Here is a 20,408-nt window from a genome sequence, read left to right on the forward strand (position 1 = left end):
TTTTAAGTTTAAACTAGTAAGAACAAAGACTAGATAAGGAAACCACAGAAGGCGAGTGTCAGCGACGTTTTGGAAGTTGGGAGATGGGCAGATGAGTGGGAACAGCGCGGAGTAGGAAAGGCTGAAATCCCACAGTCCGCAGTGGGAGGGGAGTGGGGGGGTCAGGCTGCTGTCTGATGGCCTGGGGCAGGCTGGGGCTGGCAGCCTGATGTCACCGTGGGAGGAGGAGGTACAGCTGCAGAGCTGCAGCCCCTCCCTGTGCTGGGAGAGGACAGGGGTCTTCCTCTCCAGGGTATGGCTCAGATGGTAGAGATTTAAGGGAAAGCCTGTAATCTCAGTGTTGCGGCGGGCCCTCCCCGTCTGTGCTCCCTTGGAATGGTGGCCAAGCTGACATCTTAGAGACATGGGACTGTGATGTCCAGAAAGTCCACGTGGACTTATGGGAGCCCTGCAGGTGTTGACAGTGGGACACCGCATAGTAATGGGCCTGGGTCCCTACCCCAGCCCATAAAGAGCCTCCAGCCAGCATTTTAGAGCCTTCTGTTTTAAAGACTTTTATTCGGAAATAGTTTCAAACTTACAAAAAAGCTGTAAGAATTAGAACGGCACAGAGAGCCCCCATGTGCCCTGACCCCAGATTTCACCCGTTCCAGCATTTTACACATTTGCTTTGTGGTTTGCACTTCCCCCTGGCATGCTTCCTCACCCCCACTCTGTGTACGTGCACAACCACACGTGAACACACGTGCACACACATGTACAAGTCTTCTGACACATTTGAGAATGGGTTGCAGACTCCAGAACCCTTGACCACTGAAGGCATACATTTGTAAGAATAGAACAGTGCCTTATCATTATCATGAAGCAGCTGATGTGCTCGTCATCTTCCAGTCTTATCACCCAGCCAGCTGATGTCCTCATGGCTGTTATCCCTGCAGGACAGGGCCCAGGCTAGGACCAGACACGGTGTTTAGCCTTCGCGTGTGCTGTGTCCTTGAAACTAGAGCATTTCTTTTTTCTTCATCTTTTAGGACATTGACAGTGTTGAAGAACACAGTCCTTTTTATTTTTAATAGGACGTTCTCCATTTGTGGTTTGTCTCCTCTTGTCCCGGGATTAGGTTCAGGGGACACATTCCCAGCTGGACCACTACCCAGGCGCTGTCACGTCCTTGACAGGGAGTCACGACTGAGACACCATCCAGCCTCACTGGTGGTGTGAATCTTGATTCCTGCTTTGTAGTTCTTAATTACTAGTCTTGGTTAATAGTTACTAGCTTTAGTTATTACTGGTTATTATAGTTACTAGTTTTTAAACCCATAAGCAGTCTGTGGAGAGACACCTTTAAGACCATGTAGTTATCCTGTCCCTCTCCAGATCACCCCTAGATTTCACACCCAGTGACCAGATGGTCACAGACTCTTACAGTCCTAGGACCTCACTTTTAAACTCAGGCAGATAACCAGGGATCACCAGAAATTTGAGGAAATCCCTCTCTCTTCAAGGACAGATACCAAATTAGTGTTCAGAAGAAACAGCCTGTGCCAGGAATGGAATGGAGAAACAAACCCTCTAGACTCCTCAGAGAAGATGCTGTCTTCTATCTGTCCCATGGACAAGATAAAATCGCTTTACACTGTGTCATGCTCATGAGGAGTAGGAATCAGACATGTAAAATTTTTGTCTTATAATTTTAAATTTTACCCTTATTTATAATAGTAAAATACTGGTAATTGATCATCAGGAGGCTGGTTCATTCATATTATGGAATATCAGGCAACTGCACAAAGAATGTGGAGGCTTTCGGTGTCGTGATACGTGGGACATTCAGATGCACTGCTGTGTGGATTCAAATGTGTGTAGTTTGCTCCTACTTGTGGGGAAAAGAGGGAAAATGACACACTCTTTACACCTTTCAAAATAAACAGGTGGCATTGACAGCCAGTGGGAAGGGAGGGCAGCTGCAGGCTTTGGGAGCGGGTGAGAAGGGGCTTTTCCCTGCAGACTCATCCTGGTGAGGTTTTGAACCTTGTTCATACATCACTGCCTTACGTTTTCCGGAAAGCCTCACAGAAAGCCTGCATCTCTGAGACACGAGCAGTCTGCAGTCACAGAGACACACGGAGGACAGGAGTGTTTGCGGATCTGTGGTGTTACGGAAATGTGGTAGCAGAAAGGACCGTGCTGCAGAGTGAGGCTCTCTGGAACATGAAGTTGAGGAAATCTCCACAGAGCAGATAGAGGACTCACGATATAGGAGGAAAGTGACCATTCAGCGAACAGCACAGAAAGCCCACCAGCACCAGGACGCCCAGAGGCCACAGCCCAGAGCAGTAGAAGAAACCGTTACCGAAATCACGTGAGAAACGTGTCCAGAACTTAAGGCACGAGTGTCCATATTGGAAGTGCCTGCACGTTCCTAGTGTAGCTGACGAGTAAAGATCACCGCAGGACACACCAGCATGAAATGTCAGAATGGGGGAGAGGACCAGAGAGCTCCCAGGAGGAGAGGGAAGGAAATGGTATCTGGCTTGTCAGGGGCAACACTGGAAGCTATGAGAAATAGGGCAGGCAGTGGTGCAGAACGTGAAAGAAAATCATTTCCCACCCAGGATCCTGTGCCCTGTTCAACATGACTTCTGTGCAGAGGAAATAAAAGCATTTTCCAGATACACAGTTTTTCAAAGGTTTGACTGCTGAGCACCTTTTAAAGCACACGACCAGAGGAGAGAACAGACCAGCGGCAGATGGGCCACACTTTGGAGGCCTGGCCCAGGGAGCACTCATCAGCATGCGAGCAGCATGGAGGGAATTGTCTCCTGGATCAGACCCCACTGAAGAGTGTTAAACTCTGCAGGGATGGGGCACCTGGGTGGCTCAGTCGGTTGAGCGTCTGACTCTTGGTTTCAGCTCAGGTCCTGATCTCAGGGTTGTGAGATCAAGCGCCCATCAGGCTCTGCGATCAATGCAGAGTCTGCTTAGGGTTCTCTCTCTCCTCCCTCTGCCCCATTTGTGCTCTCTTGCTCTCTAAAAAATAATCTAAAAAAAAAAAAAAAAATTCTGCAGGGAGAGTTTGGGCTGAATTTTAGTGGTAAGAACACAAAATTGAGTAAATGGAAAGAGGCACTTAGTCTCTCAGGGAGAACTGAAAGTAAGGGAGCAAAATAGTTACGATTTACCATGGCTCAACCTGTGAGAAGTACTCACATGATCAATAATACAAAAACCAAATTTAAAATTCGGCCACCGCGGAGGGGGTGTGGGAGCGCTCAGGAGGCCGGGTCTCCAGCAGGAGCGAGAGCTGCTGAAGGGAGTGCCATCCCAGCAAGAGGGCCCAGAATGGCTGGGTTTTGTCTCAAGCCTTCGTAGACATTTATAATTAATGCCATGGATTATTGGATAAAAATTAAAATGAAAGCAGTAGCTCTGAGTGTTTACAGCCAGCAGCTCAATTTTAGAAGTTGAAAAGTCAGAGTCTGTCAAGGTGTGGCAGAGTTCATAAACACTCCAGTTGTGATCGGGTTTTGTTTCTTCTTTTGACTTATGACAGTGTTGAAACCCTGGAATATAACATTTTTTTTTATTTTGGCTACAAGGAAGTGGAAGGGTGAGCAGGCTGGCAGCACCAGTGTGTGAGACCTCTCTCAGCTGGTCCGGGTCTGTCTGGGGGGTACACACTGTCTCTACCTTGCTCACAGCCCCTGCCCAGGCACATAAACCATGTCTGGAGTTAAAAATGGCGTGGGGGTGGCGGGCGTGGTAGGCGGGACGCAGGAGGGAGGCTTCTGTTTTCTTTCTTTTTTTTTTTAAAGATTTTATTTACTTTTTGACAGAGAGAGACACAGCGAGAGAGGGAACACAAGCAGGGGGAGTGGGAGAGGGAGAAGCAGGCTTCCCACCAAGCAGGGAGCCCGATGGGGGGCTCGATCCCAGAACCCTGGCATGACCTGAGCCGAAGGCAGACGCTTAACGACTGGGCCACCCAGGCGCCCCACTTCTGTTTTCTTTTGTTGATGTTACGTATTTGGGTTATTTTTGTTTTGTTTGCTTGCTTTTTTTGAGAACATAGTTGAAAATTTGAGCAGAAATTAGAGTAATTAGTGGTTTGGGCAGTATTTGGAAATCTGGGATGCTTCAGTTCTCATGGAGACCCGAACATTCCTATCAGGGCTTTCAGGACACCTCTTAACTTGGGAATTGTTTTCCTGGAGATGTAAATCACAGACGATAAACTTTACCACTTTCCAGTACACATTCATGTATTCTTAGTGTGTTTACAAAATCATGCAGCCATCACCCTATGTAATCCAGAGTGATTTAATCACCCACTTCCCGCCCTGACTGCCACTGAGCCACGCCCTGCCTCAGGCTCTCCTCCTTCCGGGCTCCGCACCTAAACCGGGTCCACACGCCTGGCTTCTTCCCTTGTTTTCAGAACAGGTCCATGTGGTGGCGTGCGTCAAGTCCCATCTCCTTTTAAGGTTGAAGGTTTTTGGAGTTTCTGAAGGGAAACTTCATTCCCTACCTTCCTGCCCCCATCTCAGGTTTGCAGAGAAAATGATCACGATGGTCAAGAGTAGAGGGGAGAATACCAGGAAGGTGTCTCAAAACATTGAATTTTTAGGGCGCCTAGGTGGCTCAGTTGGTTAAGCCACTGCCTTCGGCTCAGGTCCTGATCCTGGAGTCCCGGGATCGAGTCCCGCATCGGACTCCCTGCTCGGCGGGGAGTCTGCTTCTCCCTCTGACCCTCCCCCTTCTCATGCTCTCTCTCTCTATCTCATTCTCTCTCTCAAATAAATAAATAAATAAATAATCTTTAAAAAAAAAAAACATTGAATTTTTATTCTGAAACAATTCAAAGCTTACAGAAAAGTTACAAGAACAGTACAAAGAGGGGCGTCTGGGTGGCTCAGTTGGTTAAGCATCTGCCTTCGGCTCAGGTCATGATCCCAGGGTCCTGGGGTCGAGCCCCACATCGGGCTCCTTGCTCAGCGGGAAGCCTGCTTCTCCCTCTCCCTTTGCCTCTGCCACTCCCCCCGGCTCATGCTCTCTCTCTGTCAAATAAATAAAATCTTAAAAAAAACAGTACAAAGAACTTCTTCACCTGAGACCTCCATCCAGATTTCACCAGTTGCCCTAATCTTGTTTGTTGCAAGAGATCTAAGGTCAGGCGCCGTGCACGGTCATCTGCTCTTTCCAGTTTGGAACATTCTTCCTTCTTTCCCTGATTCTCGTGATTACAGGCCATTCTGTGGAATGACCATGATATGGGCTTGTTGAACACTTGCTGATGATCAGACCCTAGGCTAAGCTTCTTGGGTAAGTCACAGAAGTGACGGTGTTCCTGGTACGGCTTCGGGGTGGCCCGTGGTGCCAGCTGTCGCTGGCGGGGTCAGCACTGAGCACTTGGTCAGACGGCGCTGACAGGCTGCTGTACTGCAAAGGTTCTTCTTGTCCTTGGTGACTAATAAGCCGTTTGTGGAGAGAGTTTGAGGCCACGTACATGTCTGCACCTCACCCACTCACCTGGTTGGATTACTCTGAGGGCTGCCACATGGTGACTTTTTTGATGCCATTTGTTGTGCTCCTGGAAGGGTTTTCTCTGCATTTGCTTACTTCATACCACTGTGGACTCGTGGATTTGTATTACACTCGCATCACAGTTTGAATTCTAACAGTTCGGGTTATACTCTGACGCCTGATAATCTGCTGCTGTCACTATTTATTTTGGTCTGTGAATTGTCCCACATTGGCCCTTGGACACCCCTCCAAGCAGGCGCTTGTGTCTGCTGGGCTCGTACCATCCCGCTGAGCACTCATTTACTTTCTTAGACAAGATATTCCAGGGTCAGTTTGTGCTTGGCCCACTTCACCCCGAAGACCGAAGAGCCCTGGTCTTTCCAGTGGAGCATCGGATCTAGAAGCCAAAACCACGTGCACTCAGCGTGCCCATAGCTGCTCCAAGAGTCAAGAGCTCGTGCTACCAGCTGCCACTCCAGGGCATTGCCCCACGGCCGGCCCAGCATTCCCCACCCCCGCAGCGGGAATCCCAGCTCTGCTCCCGCCCCTGCCTGGCCACCACTGTCGCTCCTCCTGACCACCCTCTTACAGGAGTGGGCTTCAAGGAGTGTTCAATATTGGCCTTGATAAAAAGTAATTTGTAAGAAAACCTTATCAAAGAAATCAAGTTACTGTCCTAAAACAAGTACATTCCTATGTTTAGTGTTGACATTTTAATTCAGTCATTCCAGATACAATTATAAAATGTCAAGTGCATTGCTATGCTATCTGGCAAGGTTGTAATTTAAACATTCTCTATTTCATGAAAAGTTGTGTGTGTGTGTCTGGATTACAAATGTGTCTGAGTGTCCATCTCTTGAATTTCAGGGCACCACCAAAATTAACACTTTCAACTGGTCCAGGGTCCGAAAACTCAGCTTCAAGAGGAAAAGGTTTCTCATCAAACTGCACGCAGAGGTCCGTGTAAGTATGATTTCAAGCACTTTCTGAATTACAAGAAAATTTATTCTCCTAGAATATTGACTTGTTAATTATTTTATGAATAACGCACACATCATGCACACAAGAATTTAAGGATGGGATTTGGGTAATCTGCCCTGTAGGTCTTGCTCCTGAGCATGGGTCAGCATCCCTGAGGGGCTGCTTACACCACTCATTGCTGGGCCGGATTTCAGATTCAGCAGGTCTGAGGTGAAAGAGGGAAGCTCACAGGGGCTGCTGAGAACAATCAGTTGATTACAGCGTCTTTGTTCTCTAGGTTAGGAGGCTGAGACACGAGGTATTTAACTGTGATCTGAAGCCCTACAGCAGATTAGCGTTAGAGCTTCTGTCCAGAGTAAGGGACATTCCCAGGATGTATTCAGAAATTGACCTTTTGCTAACTCTAATTGGAGAAGCCTTGATTTTCAGAAAATAAATACTCCTTCCTTTTGAGATTATCAGTCAATAAAATAATAATTACATGGGAATTTACTGAAATGGGTAAAGATGGGAAAAAGTACATGTCTATCCAGTCTGATAGGAAAAATCCAATACTTAAAGCACGATTCGAAGGTGTCCAAGTTGGTACATTTCCAGTGCACAGAGGAGGTTAGGAACTGAGAGTAGATCAGCCACGCCGCTGCAGGAGGAGGCTGACGGGGCTGTCTCGGCGCAGACACACCATGAGTGGTGGGCCCTAAGCTTCTGAAAGGCACTCAGTCAGCCAGAGCTTTGGTCAAACAGCAGGTGCACGTGCTGCATGCGCGTTTACTTTCTGCAGAAGCACAAAAGGTGGCTTGTTTCTTGTTCAAATATCTGTTGTAGGAATGAAAGGAAAGTCTAAGGAATACGAAAAACATACACAAAATGCAGGTAAAGGGCTGCTTTTTTCTCTGAGTACCAGAACTGTTTCCGGGGCGGTTCTGACAAGCGTGGGAACGAGGGGGATCACTGCTCTGGCACACGGGGGCTCAGAGCCCTGACAACACCTGCCAATGGCAGAGTTGCAGCTTGCGTCCCTCAGCACTTAGATTTCAAAGACTGAATATAGGAGTCCAGGTAGGATGGTCTTTCTGGAAGGTAATTCGGTAGGATGTCACAAGGCTCACAAGTGTGCATTGTTGGGGCACCTGGCTGGCTCTGTCGGTGGGAGCGTGTGACTCTTGATTCTAGGGTCATGAGTTCCAGCCAGATGATTAGTGCAGAGATTACTTAAATAAATACCATTTTTTTCATGTGCATTATTTTAAGCTCACTGTAACATTTCTAAGAATTTGTCCTGAGGAATAACTATGAGAGAGAACGCAGTAGTTGCTTGAAGATGACATATGTGAGCCTTTAAAATCATGTGTCCTGGACATCCAGAACACCCCCAGAACCCCACAGGAAAATGATTGGGCAACGGCATATAAATAGTTGGCTGACAGAGAAGATGCCCTGGTTTGCCTTGTGGGATGCGTCCCAAGGGTGCACTTGGAAACGTTAGCAGTTCTGTAATCGTGGGTGACTGCATTCTTCTGATAATTTCTAGTGAATATGTGTATACCACTTTTCTTCTCTTAAATGTAAATGGCACCAGAAGTCTTCATAGATAATTTTCAGAAAAAAATATTTTCCTGATTTTTAACGTTGGAATAAATAGCCTGTTATCTGAATGCTTCCTGAATGTTCTTGAATCAGTTACTTTTGAACCTTCGTGTTTTGTTTCTAGGGACCTTACCAGGATACGCTGGAGTTCTTGTTGGGCAGTAGAGATGAATGCAAGAACTTCTGGAAGATCTGTGTGGAGTATCACACCTTCTTTAGACTCTTTGATCAACCTAAGGCCAAAGCTAAAGCCGTCTTCTTCAGCAGGGGCTCGTCCTTCAGATACAGGTGGGGCAGCACCATGCACCCGGTGGGCTCTGGCAGCTTTGTAGGACTGAGATGTCGCTGTCAAGTGTGTCAGAGAATTACATGCAGCATGCAGCGAGGCAAGCTGGCAGAAGTGTATCAAGTAAAACAATGGGAAAAATAGCTTTGATAGAAACTGTAGAATATCAGGTATGCTTCCTACGAAGCATAGCTGTAAAACGTATGTGTGAACTTAGAGGATTGGCAAGTGTTACTTTGCCTCTGTGGAAGATTAATGCTGTGAATTGCTGTTGGCTCTTTTCTTTAAAATCTGAACCTTTATTCACAGTGGAAGAACTCAGAAACAGCTGGTGGATTATGTCAGAGACAGTGGGGTGAAGAGAGTTCCGTACGAAAGGTAAGCACCATGGTCTTTATGCTGTGAAGTATGTGCTTTTAAAATCAATATTCCCATATTTTAACCTTTATTTAAACAGACATACATACATAAACATGTATTTTGACACTTGAGTCAAATTATCTTTTAAAGATAATGGGTGAACATCTTGATGCAGGTGATGTGCACAGCCTCAGGTCCTGCTGTTGGGGCTCTACTCTGTGTAGTTCATCTCACATAGAAGATTTTCATGTAGCATGGTAACTTTTGAATCTGAAAATTCGTCTAGTTTTTTTTTGCGTGTGGAATTTTTCTTCAGTGCGGGAAATAATTTTACCTCTTCTACAACATCTGTTTTTTGAGTTTTCGCTTTCTGTCACCTGCCTGTTTCTAGCTAGACGTCTGTGGCATGTTAGCAGACCTGAGCCCCATTCTTCCCCAGGGCTCGGCTGCCCTCGGCACAGGTACCAGGAGAGGTGGGCATGGTGGCTCACACCTTGTTCTCTGTTTGCAGAAGACACAGCAAGACTCGGATGTCTATTCGTGCTCTGACTGCAGACTTGCCAAGGCAGGTTAGTCCTTCTGGTTGAAACACACATGATATTAATCACCTGCACTCCTTCGGAGGATACTGTGGCATTGCTGTAACAGGAGTCTTAGAGTCGGTCCTGCTGTTTTTGTGGAGATTCCAATCCTGGGGCTGTTTGCAGAAGAGGAGTCCTAAGAAAGGAGAAAGCTTTGTGCATTGAGACGTGCATTACGGTGTTTTTGTAACGCTTGAAATCCAGACCACCTGACCAGCTGTGCTGGGCAACTCACTAGCACAGTCCTGGGTGTGCCCATTTGATGAGGAGTGCTCGAGAACCACTAACGGTCTCGTTTTAGGAAAACAGTGTGTGGCTAGGGACACTCGAGAATGGGTTAGCAAGTGAAACTAGCAGGTTGCAAAGCAGCCTGTGTAATAAGGTCTCATTCTGAGCTGAAGTGACAAACAGATGCCCAGAGAGGACAAACTAGAGGCATGAACCTCAGTGTCACGTGTCCTATCTGAGTGACAGGGCTCCAGGCAAATTTTTTTTTTTTTTAGATTTTTATTTATTTATTCATGAGAGACAGAGAGAGAGAAGCAGGCTCCCAAGGAGCAGGGAGCCCGATGCGGGACTCGATCCCAGGACTCTGAGACCATGACCTGAGCCGAAGGCGGACGCTCAACCATCTGAGCCACCCAGGCGCCCGCTCCAGGCAATTTTATTTTCTCTTTGTACTTTTAGTTTTCTGCAGTGGGCTCACACTGCTTTTTGTTTCCAGGAAAACAACTGAATGAATATTACCTTTATAAAAGTTAGAAACAATGTAAAATGCCAGCTTAGGGAACTAGTTTACTTCATTAAGCTATATTCACAGAGTGAGATTTTTTGCTAATACATTAAGGGTAAAAAGCAGGAAACAAATTTATATCTGTGTTTGGCATGATTACAACCATGAAAGCAAGGGCACATGCGGGCGCACGCAAATACTTCACAGAAAAACGCTCGGCCCCAGCATCCAGAATGTGGAGGCAGCAGAAAGAGCCGGCGTGGCAGGCATGGGTGGTCCTCTGCCTCCATCTGCCCCACTAGAAGCTTCCTGTTTTCAGGTTTGCACATCAGCTTCCACACGCAAGCACACTTTCACGGAGAATCTCGCTCTCACCATGTGATATCATAACTGCCCCCTCAGGCGGCTATGTAGGTTCATATTGATGATTTTTTATTTCTCTACAGTGTTAGTTTTTGTTGACAGTTGGCCATTCATATTGTTACAGTATTTCCAGAAGCTACACTTGCACCTCATCTATCAAAGCTCACGTGTCCCAAACTTTTTAAATTAGGTCTTTTAAATAAAAGCATTCTTTAGCTCTTCTAGGTATGTTTTCTATTTAGAAATTTTTTGCTAAATCAATTAAAAAAATTTTTTTTAAATCAATTAAAATTTAAAAGAATTTATTTTATTTATTTTTTTTAACAAAGTTCAACTTTTTAAATAGTCTAAAAGAGTATGCATGGGGGCACCTGGTTGGCTCAGTCAGGAGAGCCGGGCATCTCTTGACCTGGAGGTCATGGGTTCAAGTCCCGCATTGGGTGTGGAGCCTATTTACATAATAAATAAAATAGTATGAATATATAATATGAATATCTAAAAACTGCATTTAAGCTTTCAGTTCTGAAATACTTTTTTTTTTTTTAAGATTTTTTAAAGATTTAAAGAGAGACACAGCGAGAGAGGGAACCCAAGCAGGGGGTGTGGGAGAGGGAGAAGCAGGCTTCCTGAGGAGCAGGGATCCCGATGCGGGGCTCGATCCCAGGACCCTGGGATCGTGACCTGAGCCGAAGGAGATGCCCAGCGACTGAGCCACCCAGGCGCCCCTGATACTGTCTTTTATAAAACCACAAGAGAATGTTGAATATGGTTGAATGATGAGGAAAAGGTGCTATGATGAGCATCTGAGCACATTAACCTGTTGCTTGAGAGCTGCTGTTTTGTTGCTGGTCGGTCACCGCTGTGGCTTCTACCTCAGCATTTGCCCATGCTGCACACTGCTCCTCACACACAAGTTACTCAGGACCGTTGGGTGATATTTTGGTCTAAACACCCTCTTGATGATGATGTGAGTGTACGTGTCATTTGGAGCTTCTGAGAGGCATGACTGTCTTGTGAGGACTCACTCCATGTCCCTGTGTGTGGGGCTACGAGGGAGGGCCGGGCTCCCCCCATCGCCTGTGAGCCTCTTCTCACTCATGCCGGGGGCTGCGCCAGCCCTGCCGAAACGCCTCCGGCCCCTGTGCCGCTGGTCTTCACTGCCCGTGTGAACGTACCAACGCACTTCACCGCTCCCGGGCAGTGACGCGCTGAGCAGTGAGTGCCAAGTGCAGCAGAATCTGGATGTATGTCGCCTGTGGTGCTTTGCTTTAGGGTCTTGTTAGCTGAGTGGTATTGGCTCACAGCCCCCCGGAAATGAGGAGTCCCCAGCATGTCCTCATGCAACTCCAGGGTGACCCAGGACACCCAGGGGACATGGGTGCACATGGCTAGGTTTTCATGATGGAAATTTTCTTCAGTGTAGATATTTAATAACATAGGAGAAAAAATGAAATTATAAGGGATTTTAAACAGATAATCCTGGGTCCTTTTGGGAGCCTGTCTGTATTTACAAATCTTCAGTTCCAATGGGGAAAGTCTGGTCGATTGCCCTACTTAGCAGAAGCTGAGGTACAAATGTGGCCATACTAGATGGGGTCCAGTTAGCTCTGCAGCTTTCTAATGGTAACTTGTAATTTCATGTGTTCCTTTTTTCTTCTTCACTTGTGATCCCTAGAGCATCTCATTCACCGAGGGCATGAGGACTTCTGCGTCCCCATCTTCAACAAATGTCTCCTTCTATTCAGTTCCTACCTCCCCTCTGGCCCCTCGAGGCCCGCCCGATTTCAAAGACAGCAGTGACTCCCTCACCGAGCCCCAGGCTCCCGATGCCAGGAGGCCAGCTGCAGAGAGGAGCAACGGAGCGGCAGCCGACGGCAACACCCGACGGGCCCGGTCCCCGGGGCCTCCTGCGCTGCAGCCTTGTCAAGGTGTTGGGTTTTGTCATGTTGTCAGGAGTTGTAGCCCCAGCCGTCCTGTGGGGCAGAGTCGCGGCACCACTGTAGACCCAGGTGCAGGGGGTGCTGGAAGGGAGCGCAGAGCCGCTGGTGAAAGCGACCGTGGGGGTGGCAGTGGCTTCATCGTGGGCCCAGCCCCCGCCGAGGGGGAGCATCCACACGGCCGGCAGGATAGTGCAGGGGGGCCTGTTTTCACATTGACAAACACCCGGCTGCAGGTGTCTGAAGAGTTCATAGACGATGACCCGGCAGACATCTCCTTCTTTGCTGGAGGCTCAGAGGCCTTTTCCTTCCCTTACTGTGCATCAGGCCCGCAGGCCCCTTCCTGTGCTCACCCCGGCTCCGCCCCATCCAGCCCAGACAGGTACCCCACTGAGGCTATGCTCGTGCACGTAGAGCACGGCTTTGCATTGGAGGGAGAGGGTGGCTTTGGCGGCGATGTGCACCCCTCGGACACCTCCGAGCTGTTTGAGGTGAAGGCACAAGCCAGCCTGATGCAGAGCCTGCTGAGCCCCTCAGAGACCAGCTCGCTGAGGAACAACCAGTCCGAGAACAGCTCTCTCAGCAACTTGCCACTTCACGGCGGCTTGTCTGTGCGTACCCCCAGCTCGGCCAATCAGTCTGAGGCCAGCTCCATGGCCAACTTCCCAGCCTGCTCGGTCCGCTCCGAGGCCAGCTCAGCCTTCCAGCTCTCGGACATTATCGACCAGTTAGAGCAGCTCAGCTACCCACCCACCACAGCTGAGGACTCCAGCAGCACAGACACAGATTCCTGGGGCGCTGAGGCTGGGGCCCCCCTAGACGTGAGCCTTTTCTTCAGCAGCCCTTTTGCACAGACAAGTGGAGAGAGAGTCATTTTCGATTTGACTCCAGGAGAGTGGATAGATAAAAACCCATCTTGACCAGTCCTGGGCTCCCTTGCAGGATGACCCAGCCACACACTCAAGTGCAGTGAGAGCTCAGATTGTTCGCTTTTAGACAGAGGAAGGGATTCTGTGTTCATGGCTAGAGAGTCCTCTTTTTCCTAATCCTCTGATTGATTATTCTGTTTTGAATCTCAAAGGATAAAACTTTTCCTTAAAATGATGTTCAAAGGCTTAAGATAGATAAGTATTTCCAGCTAGGGACTGATCAGTTAGTCTTTACAGCTTTATTTTTCTGGCATGTGCTTTGGTTCAACTAAAAACTGGTGCTATACGTGTTGAATGTTACACAGTTCTGATTCACATTGGCCTTTAATGGAATATGTGTTTTATGCCGACAGCTGCTTTTTAAGATGAAGCTGCTCGTGCTTCGTTAGGATGGAGGTTTTGTTTGATTTGTCCAGCCACCGCACGAAAGCTCGAGTAAGCCCTGCAGAGCCCAGATCCTGGGAGAGGCCGTGGAGGCTGCAGCTCGCCGCCTGCTGGGCTCTCGAGCTGCACGTGGCGGGGTCCCTGGCACTGCCCAGGGCACACTCTGTACCTAAGGCTTCATCCAGAAGCAGTGCTGTGTTTAGTTAGGGGGCTTAGAGAAGCTTTGGTTTAAATGCAGTGTAAGTTTGAACTGTTTTCTTCTATCTAGCTTAATAGGAATATAAGATATTTGGTTGCAGAAAAAAGCAGAACCGGACACACAAATCTGTCCGAGGGTTGGTGTGCAAGCTCTCACCGGCACTGTCTCCTTCAGACCCAGGGATCGGGTTTTTCACTAAAAATCGGCACCCCAGGAGCTCTGCACAGGTCAAGGGCTTAGATGTTCATTCTTGGTATGGGAATGTCGTTTCCATCTGGTGAGGTGGTGTGTGGTAGACAGTCCCCAGCTGTTTTTAACAAGCCCCATCATGGACGGTGTCTATTTCTGAGGCCGTGGGAAAGATCACATGAGCAGACAGGCTGAGGTGGCCATGCCCAGCCCACGGGCACACTGCCAGGGCTGGGACCTCTGCCACCGTGAAGTCAGGGCGGCTGCCCGCAGCACCGGCTGTGTCCATCTGTGCACGTCAGAGGGGAAACGCGGACGGACACTGTTGACTTTGTCAAATCATTCCACAGATTGGGTTTTGTTTTTTCGGTTTCTGTAGCTTACTCCTTGTGGTCTCAGCTAGTAGAGCAATGCCATGTTAAAGGCCAGGTTTCTTCGGTGTTCCTTGGTAACTGCAGGCCTCCCCTCTGTTTCTGTGCAGGCCCTCGAGTTCTCTGCCTTGGGGGCACGTGAGCACACACCGAGTAGCCCGCGCTCTGTTGCGGGGGCACAGTCTTTCTTTTGTCATCAGTGTGATTGAACACCAGCAGAGGCCTTTTGTTGAACGTACAGATTTTCTGTGTCTGTAGCCGCCTTAAACCTACGCTGCAGGGTCATGACTGTGGTCTGCAGGACTGGCGCTTGGCACGTGCCCAGCCCTTATCCCTGGGCCTGCCCTCCACGCAGTGTGGAGGCGTTGTGTCGGCTGGCTAGTGTCTGTGAAGAGATGTCGCAACCTGGGTGGAAGGGCAGTAGGCGGGACAGTTGGGGACCACGAGGTGGAGTGTTCCAGACACTTTGTTTTCCCCTTGGTGTCACTCAAACAGCAGACCTTGGATCTGTGCGGTGAGGAGTTACTATCTGTTACGTGTGAAATGCTTTTCCTGGACCTTAGTTGTCAGGATGGCTCCCCGTCTTCTAATGAATGTGCCTGGGGTGTTGCCCTCAGCCAACCTACGCTGTCCTGTTTTGTTGTAAGTGTCTGGGCAGCAGGCGCCACGGGCGTGGGTTCGAGCCAGGCCTTCAGCCCTGGCACGGCCAGGGCTGCGGACGGCGGCAGGTGCCTCGCCACTCTCTTGTCCTGGAGATTCGAGGAAATGCTTCTCTCCGCCAGCTTCTGCCAGGGCTTCCTGAAAAGGGTTGTTGTTTCCTCAATGAAACTTCATTTTCTGGAGTTGATTTTTTAGCTTTTTATTTAGAAAGTTTGCAAAATACGCAAAAGCAGAACAGGGAGTAAACACACCCCTGCCGCCCCCCGGTCAGCGTTGCCGGAGCTGGACCCTGCTCATGGCCTCCGTCCTTTTCCTTCTCCTCTGCATTTGGTGCTGTAGTACTCCCACGTAGGCCCTGACGTTGATAGCTGCCCTCGGAACTGCGTGCACCTCTGGAGCACGAGGACACCGCCCCACAAGGTACCACAGAGACAGGATCCATAGCCCTTGCTGTCCTCCGATACCAGGATGTACTTGAATGGGCCCCGTGGCCTGAAGTGCCTGTTAATACCCAGTTTGTTCAAATTGGGCTCCAAACACAATCTGCTCACTGCGCGTGGCTGTGACCACTCTTCCCATCTCGCCTTGTTGAGAAGACCCCCCCACTTTGTGCTAGTGACTTGTGGGAGAAGCCAGGCCCCTGGTCCCGGCTCACCTCCCGGCCTGTGCCACCGCCTGTCTGCCCTTCCCCTGCTTCCCTGGAGGCGGGACCCAGAGCTGCGGGGACCTCAGAGCACACACCCTCCCCCACACTTGCCATCGCCCCACAGCCCCGACGTGGCCAGGGCCGCCACATGGAGCAGCGCGGGGCAGCACGGCTCTGACACGAGCCCAGCGCCCCAGACGGTCTGTGGGCACCACTGGGGCAGGTGTTATGTTCAGATTCGTCTGGAGATGTTTGTACAAGCTTCTCTTTTCCAGAGTGTTCTTAATATGTTTAAGTTTGCAGGTTTCCCTTTGTAGGGAAGCCAGTTCCTTAGAAACCAATCGGGGCTCTCCTTGGAGGCGCCCACCGCTCGGCCTCCCTCCCCTCTTGCGTCTGGGTGAACTGTAACCCCCCCACTGGGAGGGAATTCTTCAGAGCCCAGGGAAGGTCAGCCTGAAGGACGCTCCCCGCTGCAAACAGCAGGCAGTTTAGGCAGCGACATTCTGTCTTGTCTTAGTAAGAGATGGTTTACCATAAATACTAAAATATCTGGAGCAGTTCAGATCGAGGGTCATCACTTCCTGAAGCAGCATTGGGTGGGTCTTTCTTTTGTTTGCTTACGGCTACTGACCACAATTGCCTTTTCTTCGGAAGCCCTCTTGTTATGCAGTGCTGCCCTCTTGGGAGTGTGGTTCCTTACACCCGGGTTATAGGATGAATATTCATATCCGAGTGAGATATGCAGAATCAGGAGCCAGTTTGCTGAGAATGTGTAGTTGAAAAGTGTCTGAGAGTGCTGACGGTTTTCTCCTTGAACGTGCTGCTCTCCTTGGCCAGACGCAGGCCTCACCTCTGACAGGAGGGGCGCCTGCCAGCCCCGCCGCGGCCAGGAGCCTTGGGGCCACAGGCTGTCAGCAGCCCTGCCACAGACAGTGCCCAGTGCCCCCGGTGAGTCCGCCTCGCAGGGTACACTTGCTCTAGGCAGACCAGTTATTTGTATTAGTTATCAAGTCTGTTTTTGTACTGAAGTTTCCAAAGTCCAGGTATTTTATGTAAGCCAATATATGAGTATCTAAAGTCTAATTAACAGTAAAGTTTCAGCTTCGTAAGGTTGACCGCACTCAAACAGGTAATGGCGTGTGCTGCATGACTTAAGTCACAGTACGGACGTGTACCTCTTCTATACTCCGGAGGAACTCTCTAAGTATGGAATTAGGTTGGGACTCCTCTTTCCATTTAGCACGGTGTGATCGTGTGACCGACCCACGGTAGTAATGTGGTGTCGGCTGCACGACAGTGACTGGACGAGTCTGATCGTGAGCGGTGCCCCCTGTGAGTCTGGCTGCCACCTGCCCCCGTACGGCCTCCTCACAGCCCCAGTGACTGTATTCCCCTTGCTTTCCCTTTTCGTCCCTGTGACAATTAACCCATTTTTAAGATAGCAGTAACGGTAGATGGATGGACAATAAAAGTAAGACATCAAACAGTTGAGGGGGAAACCGTAGATCCGTTGGCTGAGTCATTCCCCTCTTTGTTGTTCACAAAGTCCTTTTTGAATCATGCCACGTTTGGTTCTCGGTACAAGCTCTCCACCACGGGCAGCCCTGCAGGAGTCGCCGTGAACACCCCTCACGCTGTGCCTGGGATCACGTAGCACCCACACAGCACACGAGCCGTGTCCCCGTGTGACATTCGATGCCGGCGCCTGTAGTCTTCAAGGTACGCTTACTCCCGCCTGGTTCATGGAACATCACAAAGAAATCCATTTCTAGAACAATTACATCACAGACGAAAATGTGAACATTCTCTCGGGTGCTTACAGTTGAGAATTTTAGTATGGGTTTTCAGGACCATAGGGTCACTCTGCCGGGGTTTTGCTTTGGCCTTTGTCCTGAAGTTACGGAGCTTGTCACAGCTGGGGTGCAGGTGGCCGCGTTGGCCCCTCTCCATGCTGTGGCTGAGCCCGAGGTGTCCCGGGGCTCTACCCGCCCCTAGGAACTGTGGAGAAAAGGAACTAGCGCTTCCTTACGCACTTAATTTATTCATTCTCTACAGAAAACAGTGATGTCGCCTGATCTGTGGTACTTAGAAAATTTGTTTTCCACTGAAATTGCCATATAAATTCTCAGATATGTACTAATTCAGAATTTAATTGTTTATTCAATAAAATAAGGAAATGTTTACTATGAACTTTTAATGGAGTTTTTAGCTTCCTTTCCCTCTCGTTTATAGTTTCAATTTACATATATTAAAGATTGTCTCACATATTGAATGAATCCCCGAAACAGCTACATATTGTTTTTACAACCTCTTCACTGACGCCTCTTTCACCTCATAGGCTTCTGAGCAACAAATAGGCACCGTGACGCTCTACAGACGGTCTTACTTCAGGTGTGGACGGTGACGTCCCTGTGGAAGGCCAGCAGGGGAAGGTGCCGTGCGTTTCCACAGCGTCAGCGCTCTCTCGGGGCTGTCCGCTCCGGCCCGACAGGTGCGGCCAGCGTGCAGGCGCAGACTTGGGGGGCCGTGTTCTGCTGCTCTGGCCCCCCACTGTGCCTCTGAGGTGGTGGCCCGAGGCGGTGCTGTTTGCAGTGTTGGGGACAAATGTGGTCCTTAGGTCGTAGTGCACATAAAACACTTGCTGTTGGCTTCTTAATTCTGAAGGTGAGAACATTGTTGCCCTCCTTCCCCCCGTCAGCTAGCATCTACCCTATCAAATCTCCGACCCAAAGCATAGCAGCTGCTCACATTCTGACCGGGTCTTTACCCCAGTTCTGAACTTGAGTTTCCCACTTGGCCAACACAAGCGTTTGCTGCCTCCACACTTCTCCAGCCCCACTCAGGCCTTGGAGCGTGGGGGGTACTGCCCCCACCTCCTGGTCAGTGGCTGCTGCCAGCCCTGAGGGGGCAGGTGCCGGGCCTCTCTGGCCGCTCTGGGCAGCACAGGCACCTGGGAGCGGGTACTGGTCTCCCCCGGGGATCCACGGTGCCCAGCACGTAGGGCAGCCAGGGCGGGAGGCACCTGGCAGTGAGCTCCTGCTGGGGCTCGGTGTCTGCGCCCTGATGCACTCCAGAGCAGGATGCTGCAGCACAAACCCCCCAGAACCCTGCGCAGCAGCCTCTTCCCCACTTGGGGGGCCGTGCGTCACGGGCACGCCCGTTCCCTCCCACGGCACGCAGGCCCTGCTCCCTGCCCGGTGCCCCCGCTCACGGTGAAGTGGTGACATGAGTGATTCCCCAAGGAGGTATTTCATTAACAAACCCAGATTTCAAGAAACTGCTCAGAAGCATTCTTTTTTCCATCCCATCTCTGGGTTGACTGATGACGAGGGTAAAAACTGGATGACTCTTACTTTTTAATTCTTTTAACCCAGACTACGTTTCTTTCCTGTCGAGCATCACCTGCAGATTCTTCAGCTTCTTGGGGTGGTTTATTTGGGGTACCTTGCCCCCGTTGCTCCACTAGTTCCGAAGACCTGTAGACAAGATTCGTCCTCTATTAGAACCCACATGCAGGTGTGCGGGGGACTCCGCACCTGCAGGTGCTGATCTGGACAGACGGCCCAAAGCGTGACTGTGTTGTAGGCTAGAACACATATTTTCCTTAACAAGGAAAGAGTCTTGTTTATTCCTTAACAAGGAAAGACTGAAAATGCTTCCTGGGGGCACCGTGTGTGTTGACGTCACCTTCTGAACTTCGGGTCACCACAGCCGCCCCCACACCCCGAGGCCCCTGTGTGCCAGGCACCTGCTCATAGCCTTGTGGGTATGGCCATGGGTGAGCCCCCCCCCCAGCGCCCTGGAGAGGGTACGGCCCAGGTCAGACCCTGCTCTGCCATTTGGCAAGTGGCAGAGATGAGGCAGAGGAGGCCTGTAGAAACAGAGGAACTAGTACACTAGCCTGCGTACCAGCCATTCTTCTTCCTCCCGCTTTTATTTTTGAGCCAGATCTTGGGTAAAAGTGACTCGTGACATCCTAGTCCAAAAGTGGAGCCAGATGTAGTTTTCTGCTAAGTTGTTAAGCTCACATTTACCTGGGTTCTTGGTACAGTTTAGCTTTTTCCTTTTATAGAATTAACGACCCATTGTTCTAGCCAAAGAGGGAGTTTCTAGATCTTACTTCAGACCATCGTGTTCAGACTATCATGTTAACCTTCAGACTTGACCTTGAATTTTCCAAACCAAAGCTGATTCTTCTTCCACCTCGGGCAAAATTTTCAAGATTATTTATTACAGAGTTTTAAAAAAGAATTTAATGGAATGAAATGAAAATAAGCTTAAATTTTGCTCTGTGATATTGATCTTTCACCACCCAGTTAGGTGAATAAAGTGAAGGTGAACATAGAAGGATAATACTGTGCTTTTTAAAATGACATTTCAAAAATTATAAGACAAATACTTGGAAACTTTTGAAAATAAAATCACCTGTCAGAATTGCTTACTGTTGACAGTTTGGAATGTTTTAAATGTGAGTCCTTGAAGATGATCAAACCTTCTAACTTGCCCCTTTGGGCAACAGAGCCTGTCTTGAACCACGGGTTGGAAGGTGTGGACCCCCTCCAGCAGGAATGTGGAGTTCAGTAGAACATAACTACCATTTGTGTCTATCAATTACAAATAATTTGATGTTAGAAATTGAAGAATTTCCAAAAATTCCTCAACTACAGGTAAACGAATCGGTC

General features: G+C 49.3%; 1 protein-coding gene across 1 annotated transcript in view; it reads left to right on the forward strand.

Annotated features, from left to right (window-relative positions):
* FARP2 (FERM, ARH/RhoGEF and pleckstrin domain protein 2) overlaps positions 1-20,408 on the forward strand; it is a 108,476-nt gene that overhangs the window by 62,129 nt on the left and 25,939 nt on the right. Inside the window, exons 9-13 of the mRNA XM_021679055.2 lie at positions 6,388-6,483; positions 8,213-8,376; positions 8,684-8,752; positions 9,246-9,303; positions 12,087-12,339. Of these exons, the coding sequence (XP_021534730.1) occupies positions 6,388-6,483; positions 8,213-8,376; positions 8,684-8,752; positions 9,246-9,303; positions 12,087-12,339 (640 nt within the window). The remainder of the gene's footprint in view (positions 1-6,387; positions 6,484-8,212; positions 8,377-8,683; positions 8,753-9,245; positions 9,304-12,086; positions 12,340-20,408) is intronic.

The sequence above is a fragment of the Neomonachus schauinslandi genome, chromosome 3 (assembly GCF_002201575.2).
Source record: "Neomonachus schauinslandi chromosome 3, ASM220157v2, whole genome shotgun sequence".
NCBI classification, from domain to species: domain Eukaryota; kingdom Metazoa; phylum Chordata; class Mammalia; order Carnivora; family Phocidae; genus Neomonachus; species Neomonachus schauinslandi.